Raw genomic sequence first — 25,823 nt, 5'->3', positions numbered from 1 at the left:
CTTAACCCCAAGTTCCTGCTTCCCCTGATGTTGGTCAGTTGATGCGTCATCTTGTGACATTTACCCATGGCCATGTTGATTCAGGCAGAGTTTTCCCTGGTAACACAACCTTCGCTCCCAGCAGGCTTCTGCGTGTAAAGTCAACTTTTCTATGAAAAGTTTGGGTAGGGTCAGGGGACTTGTAACAGAAATCGCTTCACATTGAATTATGTAAATCTGCCTAAGAATTATGTCTGCATTTCTGCCAGCTCAGACCCCTAGCATCTGCCGTGTTGCTAGATTCTGACCTCTGGGCCTCTTTGCCCCAGTCTGGATGGCGGAATAAAGAAATGAATGAACAAATAAGTAATATTTATATTTATATATAAAATATATATCTGTACGTGTGTGTATATATGCATGTCTGTGTATATGTATTTATATATAAAATAAAATAAAATATATATGTACGTATGTGTGTGTATATTACACACAAATGCACAGAGGTAAATATTCTTTTGCAGGACGATCCAGCTATTCCTTCATTTCGCCCTTTCCTTCCTGATCCCCACACTGGAGCTGCCTTTTCATTCCCTTGAGGTCCCCTAAATTGTTTATATGAACAAAGATAATCCCTTTCTTAATAGGAATTTGGAGGCCAGCTGTGGGGTGCGCAGAGACCCCAGTACCGTAGCATCTGGGTCTCCCACACTTCCTGAACGCTGTCACGCACCTCGGCTCCTGCAATCCTCAGCAGAACACTTTGACATTATTGTTACTTCCCTTTTTCTGCAGTTGAACAAGTGAGGTCCACTAGTGAGTAAAGGCTGTAGGGACCAGCCCCTGATTCCTCGGTTCGAAATCCAGAACTTTCCCTTCCACAGCAGCACTTCTTCACCCTGGAAGTACATTAGTGTCATCTGGGGGGCTTTAAAAATACCGATGCTGGAGCTTTACTCTAGTATGATGAAAACAGATTGGCACTCAGGCAAATGAATATTTACAAAAAGCAGCCCTGCTCGGTGGTGTGTTTGTCCTGATAGACCCACCTGCCAATCAGGAGGCTGAGAACGACCAGGCGCACAGAGCTAAAGGCTGTGCTCCTGGCCTTTCTGGACCATGGACTGTTCTCACAATCTCACCCAACCTTCTTCTAAATGTCGTTTCCAGACCCAAACTTGTGGATCATTTGATAATATTTCCGCTGAGTAGTTAGTTGCCTGTCCTAGAAGTCTGTCCACAATCCTACTGTTTCTTATCCTCTTTTTCCTCTTTATAGGCACAAAGAAGCGTTCTCACGGCTCGCCGGCCCCAAGCACTGGCTCCACAAGTCGCCTCACCTTGCCAGGTGGGTAAATGCCATTGCGCCATGATCTTAGCGATCGCAGACAGTAGAAAGGACTGGTTTCTCAGGAGTTAAGTGTCACAGTTGATAAACTGAAAATCTGGCTCCTTATTTGTCCAGTCTGCTCCACATTATCAGAGACCCTCTGTCATCCACATTTGTAAAGTTCCTTTAGGAATGGACATATTATGTCCATATTTGGTTCACAATCTCTCTTGGTTGCTGATGGTGGGAAAAGCATCTTGACCTTCTTTGATGTTGACCTGGTCTAGACATGCTTTGTAAGTACTTCTTTGAGAGACAGACGTTGTAGGGGGAGTGTGAGCCTTTCATGAGAGAGGAACTTGGGTTCAGATCCCAGCTCTGCCATGTTCAAATTGTGCAAGTTCACTGTGCTTATGCAGCCTCTTGATGTTCTATTTTTTCATTAGTTTGTGTAATGATAGGGATTAGAAATCATGCTTATCAATTTAGCATACTTCTGACTCACAGCGGTACTCATAACTAATGTCACCATTGGAGAATATGGAGGTCATACACAATCTATACTGGATCCCATCTAATATTTAGCAGAAAACTTGATGCATTTATGATGATTTCATATAATCGCTATTTAATATGAGAGACACCTGTGTTGGTCAGTCTCCATGCATAAGCTTACATTCTCTACCACAATTTAATTTTTCCGAGTAGAACTTGGAAAAACACATTTGTTTGGGAGAAAGAAGAGCTTCTAAAAAGTAAATATGAACATAGTAGAAAAAATAATAAAAATTATAAGAAGGAAAAATGTTGCCAGTAATACAACCACTCAGAGCAAATCAAGATTACTTTTCCTTCCAGTCTTCATTGGGTGCTTTTCCCCCTGGACTGGTATTATACTCTATGTGGGGTTTTCTTTTCTCCCTTTTAAAATTTAACATTACATCATGAGATTTCCCCCACGCTATTAAACCTTTTTTAAAAAAATTTAGTGATTGACTAACATTCCATGTGATTATACCACAATTTATTTACACTGTAGTTATACGTGGATTTTTGACTGCCCAAGAAGTTGGCACCCCTGACCCCTGCCTTGGTCAAGGGTCAACTGCATGTTAATTTGCCATTAATGTAGCTTGTATTTTAATATATGTTTTAATATAATACATTAATTATATTTAATTAGTTAAAATATAATTAATATAAGATGAAATATATTTTAATATAATAACCTTATATTCTTGTGCATAAATCTCTCTATGGATATAAGATAGATTCCAGTCAGTAGGATTACGAGCTCACAGAATGTGTACATATTTAGGTTCGTGATACATGATAGTCAAAGTAGGTTCCAGAAAGGCAGTATTGTTTCATACTTCTGGTGGTGAGTTCACCATTACACTATGCTCTTGCTGATGCTAACCTCAATACTCTACTCATTTGGCGAGGAAGAATTGTACCCATCTTTGGTTTATATTTACCTATTTTGCAAAAAATTTGTTTTCTAATGTTAGCTTATCTTTTACATTTCTTCATTGGGGAATTACCGTGTTTTATCCACTCTGAGAGAGACAGTGCATTTTGGCCCCATTGAAATAGGAAGGTTTTACAATCGATGGTGTGTTGTAATTTAATTTGCAGCATTTTGTTCTTGGTTGTACATGAAATAATGGTTCACTTTATAACCAGTGGCATCTTAGTTTAGATGAAATATAACCTGTGCCTATCTGCTTTTTCAACCTTAACTTCTTCAGCTTCCCCATCCCGTTTGAGAACGGGACTCAGTGTCCACTGAGTAGCCCTTGAACTGTCTCGCTTCTGCCGCTCTCCCTGAAACACTCCTTGCCCTTTTCCCCTCCTGGTTTCCTGCTTTCTGAAGTCCCTCCAAATCATCTAGGTAGAATTAATATGACTTATAATGATTTGCTTAGAAGCCCCTTTACCCATTGGGAGGTGGCTTTTTCAAGGGTGGGAACTCTCATTCATTTTTTGCCTCAATGCCCGCCAAGGTGACGAGCACATGTGGGGTCCTTGTTAATGTTTATAAGCCTCGGTGCATGGATGTGTGAGTGAGCGCTGTCCGTTTTAATTTTATGACTATATAGAAAGCAACCGTCCTCAGTAAAAGGCTCATTTTCAAGTTTGGATTTTCATCAACTATACTAACTTACTTTTTAGTATTGAATTGATCTTGCTTCATGATCTCTAGAAGCCCCTTTCATCTCGTCCCTGCTTGTGGTGATTGTACCCTCGGGACAATACACATTAAGAGGAAAACAGCTCTAAGCCGAGCAACTCCAGTGTGTAGTGATGGTGTTAGCTCTTCTTTGGGAGGTCGCAGCATCCCAGGGTCAGGTGGGAGCTCTGACTTGATCCTGAACATCTACAAGAATACACAGAGGTGACTTGGTTCCCACCTGGCACTGGCCTGCTGGGTCTCCAAGGCCTCTGAGTCAGAGTCTGAGCCACCTTGTCTTTGCGCTTAGTTTGGGAGTCTAAACTGGCCCCATATTGGGTGTCTTAAGTTCTTACTTATGACCACCCCTAATTCTGTAGAGGCAGAGTGGGTAATTCTCAAAACACTTGACGTAATTAACCACTTAACGTAATTAGTCTAGCAGACACCCTCCACCACACTCGCAACGGTGGCCCGCTCACTACTCCTTCCTACCTTTATGTCACCTCCCTCTGACTCAGGCACTTCTACCTCAAGCTCTTCTGCAGGCTGTGCAACAATTTAAAATACCATGTTTAAGGATACTCAAAAACCCAAATGGAGAAATAATAATCCTTAAAAAACAATAAAGTAAAATTGTGCGGACGCAAAACAAGAACAGAGATGTGCAACAGAAGCAACTCAAAATCTGAAATTAAAACAAACGTAAAAGAGGAAGAAAAACTCATGCTGAAAAGAGAATGAACGTTGGAAGATAGTCTTCGGGACCTTATACCAAATACAACATAGAGAGGGAACCATATCAGAAATGAAAGCATGAGCCAAGAAACGTTTCCAAGAAGATATGGGGATAAATCTTCATGACCTTGGATTAGGCAGTGGTTTCTTAGATAAAATTACATCAAGAATGAGAAAATCTTAAATGCCATGAGAAGCTGGTTATGTTCGGGGAAGTTGCAAGCATGTTGCCTGTAATCAAATAACAACCGATTGAGAGCAAAATTTGCATTGGTGATAGTAAATGCCAGAAGGCAGTGAGACATATCTTTCATGTGCAGCAGAAAAACAAGGTAATAGATAAAATAGCTCAATTATCAGTTATGAGTGAAGGCAAAGTAAAAGTATTTTCAGGTATACAGTGATATAACTTACCATTCATGGACTTCACTAAAAGAAATATTAAGGGATATACGTCAATGAGGTGAAAAGTGAACCCCAAAACAAGATGTGAGATACAAGAATTAATGGTGCACACACAAGTAAATAAAACATGCTGGTAAATTTGAGTAACTGGTCACCATAAAAATAATGTCCAAATTTTCTGTTAAAACAAGAAACAGAAGCTATGGATGGAATGAGAGTTATTCAATAGGGAGTTAAGGAGTACTAAGGTCTATTCTGTCCTTAGGCAGAACTTTGTAATTTTTTAAAAAACTTTTGAACACAGAGAATCATCAGTAAAATAATTTAAATATAACCTATGACATCTAAGTCAGCAAGTGAATAACAAAGGGAATATAGACAATGTATTGCCTTAACAGAAGGTAGAAAGAAAGAAAAAGAAGCAAAGAAGAAAGAATGAATATGAAATTAGATTGTAGAGTCAAGTCCAAAACAGAAAATTATATATCAGTAATAATAATAATTGCAAATGGCTTAAACTCTGATATTAAATACAGAGCTTATCTGATTATATAAAAATAGTCCAGCTCTCTCATCATGAGATTTAAAATACAAAACAAAACAAACAAAACAAAACAAAACAAAACAAAACAAAAACACCCACAGAGAGTTTGCTGATGTATGGCAAAAGAAATTCTGTTCAAATATAAAGGTAGCTCTTGGAAAGATGTTGTGCCTTTTAACATCTGTATAGAAATCTATTATACAGATGTGTCACGGGATATCTAATGATCGAAGGTGGTTTTCCCTTTTCTCTGCTATTGCAAACAACGCTTAACATTATGCTGAGCAAGAAAAGCATGTTGCAACAAGATATACACCATCTAACACCATTTTCATTATCTTTTACGACAACCAAAATATTAGATATTTTATGGGTGCATACAAACGCGATAATCAAATGATATAGGCACAGGAATAATAAATTCTGGATGAGGGGTTTTTTTTTCTTGTTTTTTTTGTTTTTTTTGTTTTTTAGTGGGGGGAGTATTGTAGTTTTTTTGTTTTTTTGTTTTTGTTTTTTTTTTTTAGTGGGGAGAGTATCGTGGAAGGGTATACTTCAACTCTACTTGTGATATTTAATCTTTTAAAATAATTTTTGAGCAAATATGCAAAAGGTTAAGATTTTATTAAACTCTATTGAGAATACATGGGATTCGTTGTGTTATTGTTTATAACTTTCTGTATGCTCGAAATATTATGTATTAAAGAATTTTTAAATGAAAAATCTATGGCTATCTTCTAAGACAGCTTTGTTTGGTTTTATCCATATAGACATGATTTTACATATATTTCAGAGAAATTTAATGTTTTCCCTTCCTAACCTATTGGGACAGATGGGTGTTGTTGGGATATGAGAATTCAGATATGAAAAAGGTTCTGCAAGTAACATGCTTCAATCCAGAAGCCACCAGAGACCACTTCATTAAAGAACAGCTTGTGTGGTTTCTGAAATCATCAAAGGGATTCTTCTGAAGCTCCAGCACCAGAAAACTATTCTGGGGACGACACCTCGAATCCTCACACATCTACGGCAAAGCGACTCCTATGGAAATGTAATAGCACCTGCAGCCAATTTTTTTCCAAAGCCAACTTCAGCTATTCCTTAGGAGGTTTGTGAACCCAGTCCAGCTCCATAGGTGGGACATAAGTGACGGAGAGCTGAGGATATGTTGGCTCTCACTGGAAGAGTGGCCCAGAGCTTCACCACCCCTTACAGACATGACCGCCATTGATGGAGACTAGTCAGTGACTTACTTCTGAGCAGATTCCCAGGGCGCCTTTCCTGCAGTGATCCTTAGATGGAAAGGTACAGTGCTGTGGCCGTTCTCTGGTGCAGATAGCTGATTGCTCCTCTGTCTCTGCGGCTGCTGGCATGCATGGTAGTGTTGGCAGTAGATGTGGCTCTGCTTCCTATCTCACTGCCTGATGTAGAGTTTGAGTGTTTGGACGTCAGCTGGCTTGCAATGACATTGTTGTGTTTCCTGTTCTAGGGGACTATGGATAGAACGTCCATCCAGAGGATTCCTCTGAAGAGAACTGACCAGCTCTGGGGTCTGAAGACATTTTAGGAAGCTTATGTTTCTTTTACCAAAACAAAAATATCATGTGCATTGTAAGTTATTGAGTGATTAACTTCAAAAATGATAATTTCTGATCTCCCTCACACAGGTTTTTAACAATATATACTTTGGTATGTATTGCACATCTATCAAATGTCAGGGACTACGCTAGGTTCTTAACATGTATTATCTTATTTAATCATCATCCCTCTCTAAGGAAAGTATTATAATCTCCATTTTGCAAATTAGGAAACGGAGGCATAATTGGATAAATAGCTTACCCAAAGTTATCGGGCAGTGAACCTGCTCTTTGCTTTGAGTTTCATTACTGGTAGGTAAAGACTGACGTCAAATTTTTCCACACTGTAACCACTTGCCTGGAGATTAGATCAATTACCTGCAGTGTGGAGGGTCTCTCACTGTCTGTTAAGTGGAGATGCCATGAATACTGTCTTTGCACATGTCTTTTATCTCACATTCATTTTGACGAATGGCAGTTGTCATTTTTTCTATGGACTAGATCAAATTTCACTTGTTATTTAGTACTTCAGAGCTCTACAACCCTGGAGAAATTGATCTTTCCAGACTTCTTTGGCATAGGTCATCGTTGGTGGGAATGAGGGACAGAGCTACTGACTCAGCCTCACATTTCCCATCTTCATATGCATACATGGAAAAACGCACACATTACTGACACAAATCAGGCAAAAGACAGCTTGCATAGTCTCCAAAATATTTTTTCTCCTTTGAAACAGCATGCACCATGCCCTTTGTGCTTGCAAGAGGCAAACAAAATGAAAACAAAAAACTGAATTGGGGATGATCATCTCCTTGAGAGAGGGCTTTCGCATTCTTTTATTTACTAGTTAAAATAATAATTTTATTAAATGAAACCACTAGTCATTAAATCATAAGGTTGCAGGACATTTAATAGGTAGCCATTGTTCAAAAGAGGGAAGAGCCGACCTCCCAGCCTTTTTAAACTTGTCTTTCCTCAGAGAGGCTTGAAAACTGTGCCTTGGTGCCTCTGCATGCCAGAGGAGACCTGTAGGAATGAGCTGAGATTGTAGCATTTGAGTAAAACAGAGGTGCTCAGTCTTCAAATTTGAAACGTCAAAAGAATGTTCTTCTTGCACATAAGGGGACTGCAAATCTAAGTATTAAGGTGTTGCTGAAGCAAGGGAGAAGAAACCTTCGGTTCTGAAGATTCAGTCAGCTTTGCCAGCTGGTGTGTATTCTAAGGGATTCATTTATTCTTTGGTAAATGGGAGATTTACAAAGGTTACTAGGGGCGATGTGGAGTAGTATATTCATTCATTACATTTTTCTCAGAGCCAACTCTTACCAGTATCGTTACTAAGCTCTGGGGATGCAAGTGTGCATAACATCTTTTCCCTGTCCACATTGAATTCATAGCCAACATTAATTACCTACAGGGAAAAGCACGAAGGAGAATTATCTAAGAGACCAGAGAATCAGTGGTTTAAGACTGGTTTCCAATGGCAGTGACTCAATTATTATGGCTCCGCATAGAAATGCAGGGTCTTAAGAATCAAAAGTGCCCTTGTCTTTTTCCTAATTATATCGTGATTGGATTCAGGGACTGGAACTCCTTGCACCCTAGCTGTTTGTCTAAGCCACGCTTCCCATCCGGATTTCCAGCACGCCACATCGCTTGTGGTAGGCATTGCCCAAAGTGATTGAATGAACCCCATATTTGTACATTGCGTAATTAGCTTAGAATGTGGGCTAGATGATTTTGCTTTGCTTAGAATAGCCCTTGGTTTCAGCAAAGTGGTCCCCTTGGGTAACTGGATGGAAAAAAAATATATACATATATATTTTCACAAATGCACATTTTGGATAATTAGTCCTTTGTGAATCAGACTGGCGTGTTCTCTGCCGAATAGTCACAAATAAATTAATTAAGTTAATCTCTTTTTGTGTGCCGGGGTCTTTTAGTAAAATCTAGTTGTACGGGGGAGTTACGTGACCTTTCTATACTATAACAAGGTAGTTCACCAGGGAGAGACTCATTAAAATGCCTCTGGTGATGACCTTTCATCTTCTGTGCTATGTAATAGTGGTGGTCACATACCAAATACCCATGACATACTGGTACTATGCGAGGTTGCAAGGTACCATACAACATTATATCATTTTATCTAACCTTTAAAATCCTCACGACAACCATGCAAGACAGTTACTATTTTTCCCATTTCCGGAAAACAACAACAACAACAAGAAACCTGAGTCCCAGAACAGATGGTCTCCTTAGCATCTCACAGCTAGTAATAGCTTAACCCAGTTATACGTTGCCCTAAGCCCATGCTTCTCTCATAATATCACACCACCTCCCTCAAAAGTAGATTTTCGTGGGTGTATTTCCTGTCATAGATCAGAACTTAGCACACGGCCAAAGTTGGTGGCTCCTGTATGTGATGACCAGACCCTGTCAGCTGCCCCAAGCATCCCTCGAAACCTAAGTATAAGCTAACTTGTTTTCAAAATGAACTCGACACCTTAGGCAGTGGTTCTCAGCTTGGCTACACGTTAGACTCACTGGGCATTACAAACATAGTGATGCTTGGGCTCCACCTTAAAATAATCGGTTACTTTAGAGACTCTTGTGGGGAGGGCTTGGCCATCAGTAAATTTTAAACCTCTCCAGGTGGTCCGATATGCATCCAGGGTTGAGAACATACAGCGTCAGGTGGATGAAGGTCCCCAAATTATGTGGTTTATCTTTTCCCTGTGGACATATATTTCTCTGTGGACCTGCAAATACTGGTCAGGTCATCTTTTCATACTAGGATAGTGGTTCAGCTCAGGCAGTGTCACCTCTGCTTCTTCTGGATGCTTTCTCAGACAGCAAGCTTCCTGTTCTCTGTGCTCTTTACTCTGTGAGATTAAAATATGGAACCCGTAGATTATTCAGCATTCTCATTTTCTTGAAGTAAAGTCCTTAGAGAGCCAAAGTCGTTAAAAATGTAGATGATAGGTTGTTGTCATATATTGCTGCGGTGAAAACCTTTGAGTTAAAATTTTCACCCAAGATCCTAGAGCTCACCTGGCTTGATTGCTTGTCTCCAGTGACCTTGGCTTTTAGGTACCTGTTAACATTCCAACGTGGCATAGGTAAGGGTAGAGATGAGAGCAGGTACTTAAGAGATCCATTGGCCAGGGCCATATGTAATTCCCTCTGGAGCTATTACCACACAAATTGTATTAAGGGAGGATGATTTTTTGGGAAAAGTATGGTTATGGTTGCTAACAAGGGTATCCAAGCATCCTGTATGTTACATGGTTATGTACTGAAATATTGATAGTATAAATAAGGTACAATTTTACCTTAACTCATTTAACTTATTATGATAGTTATTTAAACTTACTCCAAACTTTGGTCCAAGGTTATTTTAAATATGGGAGAAAGGCTCTGAAGTCAGACCACTTCGATGTGAAACCCAAACCCAGACATCCTGCGTACTAGCTATGTAAACTTTGGCAAGTTAAACTCTTTAAGTCTCAGTTTTCTTACCCCAAGAGGGGGTGATAACAGTGCTTGCCTATTAGGAGTATGGTGAAGATAAAAGGCGAGTTCATTAAATTCTTAGCATTGTTCTTAGTACACAATGTATGCCAAATATTATAATTTTTTTTTTTACCATGGCACATCCTGAAATGAAAATCATAGGCTCAGTTCTTACATTGTTCCCGCCTCAACGGAGCTGATGTTAACATTCCAATGCCTTGCAATTCTAAACTCGTGGAGGATTTTTGTGCATTTTTATAAGGGCTTTCCATCAGATTTCAGACACATACTATAAATAGACACTGATTTTAAGAATGGAATGCATGGCAGCGGGATTTTGTTCTTCATGTAAAACATTGAAGAGGCATTCAATGATTATTTTTTACCTTGTTAGTTTAGTGTATGTGTTTGTGTACACGCATGTGCGTATGAGAGAGAGAGAGAGTCTGTGTAAATGCAGACTATAGAAAATGTCTATAGATGGAAATGTTTTTTGCAAAGGTCATATTATGGCATTATCTTTGAATGAGAAGAAAACACATATCCAACACTTATTTTTATTTTTATTTTTTAAAAAAGGTGCTGATATTAGAATTTATTCAGAAGCCGGGAGCAAACCAAGTTGCTGACTTTAGAGATAGCAGTGCTCTGCACAGGGATTCAGCAATTCCTCCCATGAAGTTGCCACTTCGGCTGCTGTGCAGAGGGTCACACAGCAGTCGTAGGCACTGGAAAGGACAGAGATGCTGATGTGCAGGTTATTATTTAACTCCTAGGAACTAGGCTGGACTTAGATTAGATGAGGTCAAGTGACCTTTCTCTCTGGCCTGCTTTCACTTAGCTCAAAACAATAGGGCATGCTGAATTAATGAGCTTGATATGATAGAATAATTGTAATGATACCGAATTATCCTAGTTTTTCTGAAAGTGTTTTCTGCTGAACATTCTGTGAGATGCTCCTGATAAAGGGGCTTCCTTGGCCCAATAAAATTGAGAAAAACTGCATACTATTGGCTATTCTTAGGGATTCATAATACACGTCTCCATTATTTACGTCTCCGAGAAGTCCTGCCGTGAAAATATTAGTTTAACTTTACACCCCGCCCCTTCCTGCAACAACTTCTGTTACGTTCACAGCTTTATTGAAGGGTACTTTGAGAAACAGTAGACTAAATCGAATTCTCAAACAAGGAGTTTCAAAAGCACCATTCATATTTCAACACTTAAATCTAACTAACAGCCATATCAATTTTATATATTTTATTATTTTATAAAATTTATTATTTATAATAAATCTCAATCTATTTTCTGAAGAATAATTCTATGCACTAGTCTCCCATGTCAGAAAGAAAAAGGAGCCACCAAGCAAAAACGGTCTCAGAGAGAGACACAGAAGGACACAGGGAGAGGAAAAATTATAGACAGGTGGTAGCAGAGGAAAGGGAGAAAATCATGGCTACCTTTGGGAGGAATTGTGATATTTATGAAAATGATGAGATTTAAACAAATGAGGATTAACATTCCTAAAAGAGTATTGCTTTTATGAAAAACAAACATTGCGTGTAATTATAAAATAAAGGATGATGATGTGTCAATTTTTGTCCTGAAGTTTTCTTTTCCTAGGGACGTTTGAAAGTAATATAGATAATGACTTTCCCTAGTGCAGGTTCTACACAGAGACATGTGCCTCTGTCAAACCTTCATTAGCTAATTAGATCTTTTTCTCCAAGTAAATTGCTCCAAGAGACGAAGAGTAGACTTTGTGACTGTGTCCTCAACAGAAAAGGGTCCAGCTTGCTGATAACGAGGCATACAGAGGGGAGTGGGTTCTGTCCCCAGTTTGGTTGTATCTGTGGGGGTGGGGTGGGGGTGGGAAGGAGGATTGGGATCCCACTGCTTGGATCCGGCTGTGGGAAGTGCCCAGTTGATGAAAAAGCAGGGGTCAGAGCCCCGTCTAGGAATTTTTCAGGAACAGCCGGAAGACAAAAGAAGTCCTCCGAAGGCCACACCAACACCCCAGAAGAAAGTCCCCATTCGGCTCAAGATGGCGCTGTCATTTCTGGCTCCGCTCTTTTGCCCCATAGTCAAATCACATTGCCCTGCCGAGGGGAAGGGCGATCAATGCATACGAAACGGCACTCTATGAATTTTCTCTTCTTCCTACATTTTGAGTGAAGGTGACAGCGGGCCTACAAGGATTTCCACAGTCTCGGTGGGGAGCCGATCTCTGTCAGCGGGTTCAACTCTATTTGCGGTGACTCCAGTGGCAAGGAGAGTTTTTGTTCAGACAATGAGAATTCCAGCAAACGGTAAATGTTTCTTCATGCTGAGAAGTGGGAAATTCAATAATACTTTGGCCGGGTTCATGCTGAGTAGTGAAAATAGAGTGAATATGGAGGGACTGTGACTTGGAGAGTAGTAAATCAGCCGGCCCAGACGCTGGCAACACTCTGCTTCGACTCTGAAGCCCCCTCCCGTCCCTACTCCGTTCTCCCGGTTTAACAGGACTGTTTTTATGTTTGTTTATAGAGTGTTTCGTGCTGCAATCCCTTGTTTACCCTAAAAAACAAAATTAGCACTCTGAGATCCTAAAAACCTCTGTTCTTTTATGTATATATTATGATGTCACTACCGGACCATTTGCCAAGTTGGTGTGGGTGTTATGGAGCTTGTAGGAATAGCATCACTTATTATGCCCGAAAACTTTTTTCATCTTTAAGCAGGACACCAGTTTCAGGGGGTATTACTAGAATGGAAGCCCCTTGAGAACAGGAATTCTGTCTCTTTTGTTCATGGTTACATCAGCAGGACATAGTAGGTGCTCTAAGAATTGTAATCTATAGGCTGTCAAATGTATACTAAGCTATGAGCTCTCTGAGATGTCTAGTACTACATCCCAAAGTAAGCTCAGTTTTCTGACTTTCTGTTGTGTATGATTTTCTAGAATAGTTCTGATATACGATTCTAAAGAAGACATTTTGAGTAGTATGTTTCTTTGCAAAAAGTTGCATTGCTAAAACCCGATCCATAGTATCACAGTAGTATATTTTAAGAATGTACCAGAACTTAACCTATTCTCTATGATTGTACATTTAAGTTATTTCTAACCTTTTGCTTGTTCATAAATGCTGTGCATTTTCCTGTTACTGGAAGAGATTTGCAAAGCTGGTTTTTCAGGTAACCTCTTGTTTGACAGAGCTGTCCCCCAGTCCTAGCCCTTCAAGCTGAGCCACCTGCGTGTCACACCCCTTTGCTGGCCCTGCAGCGAGAGCTGGCGTTTGAGACAATGGGTTCGGCATTGACTCTGCTCCTCCACGCCTTTTACCTGATTATTACAGCTCACCTGCTTGTGATTATTACTTAACCTGGCCTTATCTTTATTCACTTTTACACTGTCTCATTGACTAAGCACTTCCCAGCAGGACCAAGAAGGGGAGGAGGGAGGGTAGGTGATGAGGGCCTAGAGCAGACAGGAGTAGAGGGGAAGAATCAATTAGTATTTTACCTTCTTCTGTGTGTACATCTACAGGTAGATGATGTGCTTTTATTATTATCTATAGTCCATACTTTATTCAGATTTCCTTAGTTGTTACCTAGTGTTTTTTTTGTTTTTCTGTTCCAGGATCCCATCCAGGATGACACATTGTATTTAGTCATTGTGTTTACTTAGGCTTCTCTTGGCTGTGACAGTTTCTCAGACTTCTCTTGTTTTTGGTGACTTGGACAGTTGTGAGGAATACTGGTCAGGTATTGTGCAGAATTTTCCTCAGTTGTGACTTGTCTGATGCTTTTTCATCACGAAAATGGGGTTATGTATTTTGGGTAGGAAGACCATGGAGTTAAAATGCAATTTTTACAATATAATATCCATTTCCAACACATACAGTCAGGGGAGCCTAATGCCAACATGACCTATCACTACTGATGTTAACCTTGATCTCTGAGGCAGCGTTTGCTAGATTTCTCCACTATAAAGTTGCTCTTTTGTCCCCTTTCTAGACTGTACTCCCTAAGGATGTCACTGTGTCCAACCCACACTCAAGGCTCCTCCACCATGAGGGAGGTTTATCTACATAAATGATTTAAAATTCTTTTGCCTGAGAGATTTGTCTATTGCCCCACACTTATTTATTTATTCAAATATTTATATCAGTACAGATTCATGGATGTGTATTTTATGCATTGGGTTATAATTCAAAACTTCCCTATTTACTTTGTTGCTCAAATTATTCCACCTTTGGCCATTCGGGAGCTCTTTTATTGGGGGGCCCCTTTGTCCCGTCATTCTTTTTTGCCCTTTCTTACTTTCTGCCACTTTAAGATGCTCCAGGTTTATCTGGTATATTTTGTTCTCCAGTCCTAGAAACAGCCATTTCTACAAGGAGCCCTGGTTCCTTTTTTTGGAGAATGCGGTTAGAAACCATGATCTGGGCTATGGGAGAGCTCGAGGCTGCTGGGACTTCTAGGCCAGTAGCTGCTTCGTCGCATCCAGGCCCTTCCAGCTAATAGCACAAGGAAGTGTGTGTGTGTGTGTGTGTGTGTGTGTGTGTCTGTCTCTGTCTGTCCGTCCGTCCGTCCGTCCGTCCGTCCGTCCATTATCTATCATCTATCTATCTATCTATCTATCTATCTATCTATCTATCTATCTATCTAATCTATCTATCTATCTATCATCTATCATCTATCTATCTCTATCTGTATCTATATTAAGAATGAATTCATACTGCCACATGAATCATTCTGGCCTCTCTTTCTGCTTTTCTGTAAATTCCCACCCTAGCAGAGAGAATCCTGGCTCTCACCGTCCACCGTCCATGTACATAGTTGTCCAGTTCTAACAGACATATAGAGTAGTAGCAGAATTGTTAACTCCCATGGGAAACAACTTCATCAGCCAGTATAGAGCACTTGTGTGCAGCATCACTGACCTTGAGTCCAACAGAATCCACTCCTATCCAAAGTTAGCCACACCCTGTTTGATGAGGTTGTTTCCTACATTTATAATGCAGTTAAATTGTTTTGTTACATTCCGCATTCCATTCTGTGATTCCCCTGACCTCCTAAATTATTTTTTAAATTTGCATATATTCCGGTTCACTCCTTGTGTTGCAAAATTCTATGGGTGTTGACAAAAGCATAGCATCACATATCCACCTCTAAAGTAACATATGGAATAGTTTTACTTCCCTAATAATTCTCTGTGCTTCACCTGTATAACCCCTTCTCCTCCCTTCAAAACCCCAGCAATCACTGATCCTTTTATCATTTCTATTGTTTGGCCCTTTCCAGAATGTCATAGAAATGGAATCATACAGTATGTAGCTTTCTCAACTGGCTTCTCTCATTTAGCAATATACATTTAAGATTCATGTATGTCTTTACGTGGCTTGACTGTTCATTTCTTTTTAACGCTGAATAATATTCTGTTGTGTGGATGTTCTGCAATTTCTTTATCCATTTAACTGCTGAGGGACATCTTGATTGTTTCCAGTTTGGGGAAATTGTGAAGAAGCTTCTATAAAATTGTACAAGTTTATATGTGGACATAAATTTTCAAATCAGTTGGGTAAATACATAGCAGCACAATGACTGGATCACATGGGGAGACTAGCTTCATAAGAAACTATCAAACGGTCTTCCAAAGTGGCTGTAACATTTTACAATCCCACCAGCAAGAATGAGAGCTCCTGTCACTCTACCTTGTCAGCAATGAGCATCATCAGAGTTTGGGGGGATTTTATCCAAAATGTGTAGGTTTGTAGTATATATTACTGTTGTTTTAATTTATAATTCCCTAATGACAAAAATCGTTGAATATCTTTCTATGCTTTACCATGTGTGTATCTTCTTTGGTGAGGAGTCTGTTCAGATCTTTAGTTATTTTAGATACAAAACTTACATATACGTTTTTGCAAATATTTTCTCAATGACGTACCTTGTATTAGCACTTTAGGATTATGCGCCACATTGCGACTTTAAAAGCTTACATACGATGCTGAAAGCTGATCGATAACATGGCTGTGCTCACTGCTGTTTGCCTTGCTCTTCCCCAAAATGACCCTATTGCTGCCTCTTACTTCCTTAACCCTATCCATTCATTAGAAAAGAACTTTATATTCCAGAGTGATCCCTGTCTATCTCTAGGAATTTGTTTTTATTTAAAGAGAATGACCGAGGTGAAAATGTATTTATTCATCTATCTGCAACTCGTTATTTCCAGTGAGAGTTTAATTGTGTTTTCTGGTTTTGAAGGAAACAGTTAGGTCCAGGTGCGAGGAAGTCGTGCCACTAACGGTTAGTGAGGCTAACGGTTGTCTGTCTTCCTTTGCATGGTCTTCAGTCATCAAGCCTCCTCTGCGGCACTTTAAACGCCCTGCTTATGCATCTAGCTCCTATGCACCTTCGGTCCCAAAGAAGACTGAAGAGCATCCTGCAAGGTACAAGATGCTGGATCAGAGAATCAAAATGAAAAAGATTCAGAACATCTCACATAACTGGAACAGAAAATAATAGGTCAAGGGGAAGAGAGGGAGTGAAGGAAAGAGAGGCCCCCTCACCTGCCTCTCACCGCTCACCGGCTGCAGTGGGATTGTCTCTAACACCCCCGGGAGCCTGTGGGGCTGTGCAATCAATGGTCTGCCCATGAGGGCAAAGCGAAGGCTGTATTTGATTTTCCCCTTTGTTGTTCTGTTATAGACTTATCAGTTGCTAGATTTGGGGGTCAATGCAGACTCCAGTAGCAAACCAGTAAGAGGGTTGTCTCATGTGGCTTTTATTGGCATATATCTTCCAAAGTCTAAATTAGATCAAAATTAAAATGATACGACCTATTCAGAAAAAATGAAATACCTCTCATTGACACTATTTTTATCCCTGGAATTTGACCTGCTCCCATAACACTCTTAGTTTAATAATCATCATATTTAAGAAATGCACTTCTAAAAACATCTTTTCAATTTTAAATGCAATATTTAAAATTCAAGTAAACACAGGACTTTCAAAGTAAATACACTCAAAACAAAAGTTGTGCTTCTGAATGTAACAATCTTAAAGGGAAAAGAAGACTGATGAATCATTGTGTTTATAGATATTTCTGAACTCAGGCTTCACAAAGCAGATCCAAATTAAAACTAAAGCCCCTTGTTCTGGTTCTTACTGTGTGCTTCAGGCCTAATAGATTTACTTAAGACCATGAAAGTCTGTAGGAGGCGTGTTTTGGTTCTGCGTTCCTCTAATTCTTCACTTTCACTCACAGTAGACAAAGCTAGAAATCGATGAGATGCTCACGCCTCAGAGATTCTGAGTTCTGGGGCAGGAGGGTGTAAAATGCTGAACCTCATTTGAATTCCTTATTTGAAGATTTTTTTTTGCCATAAGATTGGAGATGCCTTTAAGTTTAATTTCAGATCATCTTCCTAACTGGTCACGTATATAAGTTTCAAACGCCAGAAACAGCGTTTGATCCCTTCAGAAATGGCCTGATGCAGTGGAAAACTTTACGCTTGTTGTTACGCAGATCTGATCTCCAGTCCTGTCCTGTGTATAACGAGTTGCAGGTCCTCGGTCTGATGGCATAATCTTTGAAAGCTTTGCTTAACTAGAAAGTGGGATTCATAATGTCCACTGTGCCTTTTGTGATGACGGTTAAGGTAATATCAATTCTAATTGATATTGCTGAGCTTGAAAAGTGATGGGGTCCAACAGATGGAGCTAGGAGGATTTTACATCTAGGAAAAACTCTCCAGGTTCCCCCTCCCTAAATACGCTCATACAAAGAACAGACTGTGCCCTGATGCCACAGCCTTTGGGGTCTGAGTGTAAAGGGTTTCGGGTCCTCTTCTTTCATTCTTCATAGTTCATTTTCAGTAAACTACGGTTATGCAATTGAGCCAGTTCCGGAGTTTAGTGCCCATCCTGCTATTGAGCAAATCATTTATAATATGCTTTGTGATGGTATCTCAGAGAAATTTAAGTACTATACAAAAAGGAAAATAACTGTGACTTTGTGAGTGAAGCAATTGTAATTCTTAGCTCCCTGCTCAGTGCCTGAGCAAAAGGACCCTTTTGCTGATAGCTTCTTTTCCACCTGGATTAGGCTAACTCAATGGGTAACTTCTGCCTGTTCATATACAGATACCTTAGTGCTTTCTGCATAGAGATATCTGGCCACACAATGAAACTGCCCACGAGGTGGTGGCTGCCTTGCTACTCAATGGATTCTGGAGGAAAAAGGGGGTGCTGTAACATATCTAACTGAAAGTAACCTCGCAGGGTGATCTGATCATAATTCCTAACTGGACAGGTCATGGTGGATAGTCATGCTCCAGGCACATACTTCTTTAGTAAAAGGCTTATCTTTACCTTAAGTAAGCCCTGTCTATTGTTTTTGTGCATCTAGGTTAACACACCTTTGAAATGTCTTTTTCAGACCCCTCCGAAGGTAACCACCCACAAGAGGGCACACAATCTCGTTAACTAGCCTGTAATCCACTCTCGGCCTTGCTTTGTCCCACCTTCATGTAATTTTCCTCACTGCTCTCCTTAATTCTAGACACACAAAAGAAACTGCAAACTGTCATTCTGGGAAGCCTTGTTCTCAGTCTGTTGATATCTGCTTCCAGGCGCATCCTCTGCTTGGCTCAAATAAACTCATAAAAAATTTTTAGAAAAGTAATTGTCGACATAATGTTCAAAGCTATGGAAAAATTTTATGAGTTCTTATAGCAAAGAATCAGCCCACGAATAATGTCCCTCATCTAATCCTCAATACCTTCAGTCTTAGGTACTGAGACTTCAGTGTGGCTGTGTTTTCTTCTCTGCGCATCTTGATATTGGAAACTGTGAACCTGGAGAAAAAATTTGGCTCCCTCTGTATTCTTTTACTCCAAGATGTTATTTTTTTCAATCTTTGCTAATATTTTAATTGAGCAAATGCACAGATATCAAGATTCTGCATTGCTTGTAAAATGCCTACCATGTTATTTGCATGATGGATTGTATAGAAATGCCAAATTATATATTCTTATAGCAAATAAAAAGATGCTTTTAAAGGACTTTTTTGTCTGTGAGTCATGTTTTTCTTCTCCAGAATTCTGGGATTCATTTGAAAAGAGTTAGATTTCCCCTATAGTTGGCACTATTCAGTCCTGAATATCTTGTCAAGATGAATAGTAAAACTTACCCTTTTCGACTTGGTTCCTGACTGTATAGGCGATAGCTTTTTAAAAATCCTTCTCCTCCCTATACCACAAACCCAATAAATTAATTTGTTAATATGAGTAACCCATAGTAGAAACTAGTCCATAGGTAAATAGCTGTGTTATCAACTCCGTTTACATCTTCCAGGCAAAGCGATATAGCTAGTGGTTAAGAACTGGGACTTTGGGGTTAGAAAAACCTGTAATTAAATCTTGACTCTGTCTTTTGTTTGCTCTGTGAGCTTTGCCAAGTTTCAAAATCATTCTGAATTTTAGTTTCCTCTGCTGTAAAATGGGGATGATACTAGTACCCGACTCACCAGAGCACAAATCCACGCATAGAGTAAGTCAGGACCCAACTAACATGAGCTATTATTTCTTGGAGAAAAAGTGGAGTGTGGTATAAAGAAGTTAGGCTTTTGAGTTTGAGAGCCATGTCACTTCTATGACATCAGGTGGATTGTTAATACCCTTCAACCGTATCACACTACACTTTTTACTCCTTAATACGTATTCCTTCATTAAGTTGGAAACCCGATGCCCACCATCAATATTGCCTTCACCTGTGTCCCTGCACCCTTGGAGTTCTCGGGCCTTTATCCATGATCTATTATGGCCGCCTCTCGCTCTCATGTTCCACTGCCTCTGAATCCCTGACCACCTGCCTGCATCTTAATTCCCACAACTGCGGTCCTTCACTCTGTTCTTAGTGACCCCATTTCATTTCCCGCATTCACTTCCTTTATTCTTCCAAAGATCCACCTACACAAGTCTCCCCATGGAATTGACTTCGCATGAAGGTTTGGGATGATGGCACAGTGGAAGCGACCACTCAAACGATTCAGTAACAAGATCAGCGAGCCTCGTTTCGCAGAGAATTTCTCACTGGCTGTGTCTCCTTAGACCTGGATTTGCCTCTACTTCTTGGATTTCTCCTACCGCGACTTCTCTCTCTTGAACTTTAACTTTCTTCGAATGTTCACAGCTCTCCATGTCTCACTCCCTACTCCACACACGTTCTAGACATCACTGTCTTCGATTTTGAAACGTTTTTATGTTTTTATATATATTTTTTCAATGTTATTTGACATACAATATTAAATTCGTTTCAGGTGTATGCGCTGGACATTTTTAAAGCTTATGATCTCACTCTGCCAAACAAAGGGCCTTTACTTCAGGTCCTGCCCCTATGAAGCACAAAGAACCTACAGAAGCTTCAAAATGACATTGTTTTCTCCTTAATGTAATCCAATTCTTAGGCAGGACCAATCTTTGTAAGAAAAGAGCATTATGAATATCTACCCCCTGCCCAGAATAAACCACCAGAAATTCTGGTGGTTGTTTCTCCCCACCATCTAGTTATAATACCAATCTCACAAGGGAAAGGCAGTAACTATCGCTGATAGGTACTCAGAGGATGCTAATTTCCTTCTCTTCCTGTCTCTCCCGACCGCCAGCCAGGTGGGCCTCACCGTGAGCACATCCACTGAGCTTTTGAAACAGAGAAGGCACTCCAGCACACCTGTCATTGTGACTTCTAATTCCCATGAGGTAGAGGGCAAGGGTGGAGATGGTTGATAATTGTTATTTTTAAGTCTAGGTTTTCTATCCAAAGTCCTCTTCCTAAGACAGATGGAAGGCCACTTATTCATCTGCAAGGTTTGAATTTATTTTTCCATTGGCCGCCAGCTTCACTCAACCAATTACATTCTGTTTGATCCATTCCCAAATCAAAAACTATCATATTGGGCCAACATCTTGGTTTATTGAGAATCTGTCAAATTTAGTTAGAAGTGAGATGCCTTAGGGTTGGGAGCTGGGGGTGGGTGAAAGATTAATGAGTTGGCTCCTGGCTTGACCCTAGGCATAACCACAGGTGCCCACACAGCAAGGCGAGTCGAGGCCAGAGAAGGCCTGTCGGTACCATTGATGGAGAAAGAGGGCTGTTGCTAGTGGTAAGTATTGTTTTTAAGGCAAATTTAGGAAATTTGTCAGCATTCGTTACAGTTTTGTTATATTCAGAGAACATGAAAAACTGCTTTTTGGGGGAATAACTAGTGATAATAACTCTAGAATACTGTATTGACTTATGTATTTTAATGTTCAATTTGGATTCTCTGTGGCTGTTCTATAGCTCGCTTTGTTTTGTACACTTGAGTAAGAGGTTCAGCTGACCTGTGTTTATAGAAGCACCTCATCTAGAAACTAGCCATTATGGAAACTATTTATGATCGATCATTGCTCTTTTAGCAACATCTCTTATGACTCACTGAGTCAAAGAGTATTCCAAACTTTGAGTCACAAAGGTAAAAGGACACTAATAAATGTAGCAGCAGAGAAAAATATGTCCAATCAGAGCTGCTGAAAAACCGAAATTATACATCACTGCTCTACTACGATAGATTTTAAATTTTGGTTAATATATTTTTGAGAACCCACTAGGTCTCAAACACTTTAATATATTCAAATATATTTAACTCTTTTAATAAACCTGCATGAGAAGACTTATTTTCCTTATTGCTAATTAATAAATTAAAACTCACAAAGTTAATTTATTGCAGAAAGTTTGCTGAATTCCTTGCCTCCTTGCTCCCCAACCATATTTGGCATAAAGCAGTCGGATACATGCTAAAGATTGGGATTTAGGCATGCAGATATGGCCGAATGATTCCGTTTAATGAATGTGTAGAATATATTAACTGTGCCTTTTCCGGAGGACACCTGTCACCTTCAGCATTATTTGTACCACTGACTTTCACAAGGAACTGTTTTCTGACTGAACAAGGTCTATTCTCAATTTGTGTTCACATCACGGTGTGTTTATGGAATTCCTTCTACATCTAGTCTCCTGTGACAATTTTAGTTATTCTTCAAGACCCGGCAGAAAATTTCACCTCTGGGACTGATCGGATCTTGACGAGAGTGGTCTTTTGCCCTAGTTACCCCTCAGAATGCTCTATTTTTACTTCTTTATGACATTTCAGTGATTCTATCTCAAATTACCTGGTTCTCCATTCTTCCTTACTATATTAATCATCTCCGGAAGTGCAGGGTCCATACTCCACCCCTTTTTTTTTCACATCCTCTATGGCAACCAACAGAGTGCTTTATATAAAATAAATCCTCACAAATGTAATGGCTGGAGATGGCATTGAACTAGAGTAAGATACATAGAAAACATGTAAACATGTGACAGATATATTCCCAGGCCTCATCTCTTCACTTATGACGTCACTAATCAATCAGTACACCTTTTCTCACCAAGACCAGACATAGCCTGAAAACCTTCCCAACACAGGGTTCCATGTAATTGGTTCTAACCACTGGAGTTTCATTCTGCTGAAGTCAGTATATTATCCTTGGATGAAGATACCACCTGGTTTTGCCATTATTCTAATTTTCTGCTGGTTCAATATCTCTTCATGTGTCAAAATCTCAGCTGATTCAGAAAAAGGAATATATGTTTAAAGATTGAGGTGTCATTATACTTTTCTAAAAAAAAAACCTAAAAATGACTTTGCTGCTCATATGTGACTCTGTTTCATCTTTAGACTCAAAATTCTTAAAGAAAGGAATACAGCTCTAATCCTTAGAGCCTCACTCTTAAAAGTGGGTAGTTTACCTAAGCCATTCTGTCCCACAGGTTTCGACCTATGGAGGTCCCATGATCCAGAATTTTGGAAACAAATACCTGGGTGTGATCTCATCATTTCCCCAAATAGGCTAAAAATGCCTTGGACGAAGTTGCATTATACAACACAGTTGTGTCTTCAGTCAACAGTCTTCCATCTGAAAAGAATTTGAGTGTTAATAAGCCACAGGAACTGTGCATCACCGAAGGGACATCACTCATGGCTCATTTCTGGGAATGGGGTTGAAACCATGCCGAACTGCTGGCACAAGGACTTGGGGAAAGCACACAACCTAAAAATTACACTGGCTTATTTAATTTGATGGAATCAAGTTACAGAGCAAAGCTGACTCTCATTTCTTATGCTACACTGCCCCCTGGTGTCTTTCAGAGGTATGAGCTGTTTGCTGAGTTCCAGGGGATCTTTCGTGATGATAGCTTTTAGCTGGATGAATGAATGTTGAACCTTAGAATTCAAAAGGGCAGGCAGCTGTGGAGAATACCATTCTCGTTCTGATTATAGTGCTGCTGTATTTCTACATAGGTTTATTAGGTTCTTGAACAGTCTTATTGTTCATATATATAAATAAACATTAACCTATGGAGAAAATATTGTTGGGGATATATTTTATATATGGAAACAAATACAATTTATTTATAGCACCATTTGATTATGTTAATTACCATTGAATCACAGCACCATTTATTTTGATTTATTACCCCTATCATGTTTACATGCTGGCACAACCTCCATTGTTAAGCTCTTTCTCCTTTACCTATTTCTTCTAGAGAAGCTGTAAAAGTTAACATTCAATTTCCTAGTTTTCTTACATTTAAGGATAGCCAAAGTGCGATGGTTTGGGCTAATGAGATACAAAGCTGCCTCTTCCAGTTCTTCCAGCCGGGAATACTGACTTCATCCTGGATGTACAGCACCCATCTCGGGTCCATGAGGTCTTGATGAGCGTGAAAACGAAATCCAGTATGCTGACTGCAGAGCCACGGAAAGCTAGAAAGGGTCTATGTTCCTGATTATATCACTCAGCAGCCACGCCATCCCTAGTTTGACTTCTTGGGACTTACTAGTGATGGATGATGAACTCAAAGTCATAGCCACTGAAACTCCTAGAGTGATATTTTTTTTGTGATAAAGTTGATCAAGTCACTACCTCTTCTTAAAAACTCCCGTGGCTTCCCGCTGCTTTGAGAACACAGTCTGAGTGCCTGAAGGCCAGCTTAGGTGCCGTCTGCAAGCGGTGCCTGCCTGCCTCTGGCCTTCGTTCCTCGTCCCTTCCACGCATGCTCCATGAGCTCCAGCTGCTGGAAATACCCACAGTCCCAAAGTCCAGAGCCTTTGCACGCGCTGTTCCCTCTGCTCCGTCTGGGTCGGCTGGTGAGCCAGGACTGGGGGTGGGGCAGGCAGGGGCCCAGCAGGGAGGGGCAGTGTCTGGGGCTTGGTCACTAGCAGGCTGAGCTGGTTGCAACGTCATGACCTAGGAAGAGACTTGCAGTCACTGTAGGTCAAGGTCCCTATCCAAGAGGACAATAGGGCTGCTCACTGAGAAGAGAGAGCTGAGACAGGGTGGTCAGGGCTCGGGAACCACGTTGCTTTGTGAATGTGCTTTCGAATGTCCCCCGGAAGGACTCCTGCTAGTGCCCCAGGCTTCTGGGCATAGCCAACTTTATGGGACCTACTTCCCAGCTCTATGGCTTACCAGCTTTATGAACTTGGACAAATGCTTTAATTCTTCAAGCAACCACTTCCTTATTAAGTGCACATTATAGTAGCTGGAATGATTATAAAATGCATGTCAAGTTCATAGCACGGTGCCTAGAACACTGTCAGTGCTCAGTGAAGGGTTATTTATATTCCCATCAAGACCTGGAGGGCTCCAGGAGCCTTCTTAAAGTAAGAGCATTGTCACAGCCATGGCATAGATGTCTAGGGGCCCTGGGAGGGCTCTGTTGCCCGCTACCCTCTCCATAGCTTTTTCCTGAGGCTTTAGCCCATCTGTTTACAGGTGTGATCACTAGTAAAACTTTCTCTAGAAAAGCTGGTTTGTGTTTGTGTGAGTGCATGTGCGTGTGTATCTACAATCTATTACTGACGTCAGTCATCGGTGTCTTTGTGAACAGGAAATGTTCAAGAATCCTGAGCGATCTCAACAGGCGATTGTACAGCATGAGCGGAAAGTCACCACTGAGTTTGGAGGCCAAGGGTTTGCGGATGCAGGTTAGCAGCTGGGGCATCTACAGGGGTGCGGGATGAGGTGTATGCACACATATATATGTGGGGGGCGGGACAGTGAGACCAGGAGGGCCACCTGCTGTTCTCCAAAGGGACCCAACTCAGGTTGAGCATTTCCTGTGAGAACGTCTCTGTGGGAGAGGCTTTCACAGTCCGTTCGTCATATCCTTTCTGAATCATGAGTGGGAATTATCATTCCTGTTAAACGCAAGAGAGAACAGAGGCTAGGAGGGGCCAGCGCCCTGCATGAAGCCACACAACTGGTGACTGGCGAAGCTTGTGTTTGAGCCTCAAAGAAGCCTGAATCCCAGTCCCGGCTTCTTTGCCTGTTTGTGAGGAACCAACGGGTTTGCCGCCCTCCTGGCCCTGTGAAGGCCTTTTCAGAAGTGGAAATGGGCCCCATAGGGATGGCCTCTCAGAAACACCTCCTCTTCCAGCTGTGTTTCTTGCTCGGCGACACCTGTTTCAAATGAGATTGTTCATTCCTG

General features: G+C 40.5%; 1 protein-coding gene across 5 annotated transcripts in view; it reads left to right on the top strand.

Annotated features, from left to right (window-relative positions):
• PDE1C (phosphodiesterase 1C) overlaps positions 1 to 19,260 on the top strand; it is a 411,511-nt gene extending 392,251 nt beyond the window's left edge. Inside the window, exons 18-19 of one of the 5 annotated variants that reach the window (XM_015589544.2) lie at positions 1,259 to 1,327; positions 16,600 to 19,260. In XM_015589544.2, coding sequence (XP_015445030.1) covers positions 1,259 to 1,327; positions 16,600 to 16,769 — 239 coding nt within the window. In that variant the 3' untranslated portion in view covers positions 16,770 to 19,260. Of the gene's footprint in view, positions 1 to 1,258; positions 1,328 to 6,658; positions 8,666 to 16,599 lie in introns of those variants that run through there. The other 4 variants (XM_006912049.3, XM_025046880.1, XM_025046882.1 and 1 more) reach the window with 4 other exon arrangements.
• Positions 19,261 to 25,823: the final 6,563 nt, after the last annotated feature.

Source organism: Pteropus alecto, unplaced genomic scaffold (genome assembly GCF_000325575.1).
Source record: "Pteropus alecto unplaced genomic scaffold, ASM32557v1 scaffold21, whole genome shotgun sequence".
Taxonomy (NCBI): Eukaryota; Metazoa; Chordata; class Mammalia; order Chiroptera; family Pteropodidae; genus Pteropus; species Pteropus alecto.
The sequence above is the reverse complement of the archived record's forward strand: the minus strand, read 5'-3'. Positions and strand labels throughout refer to the sequence as shown.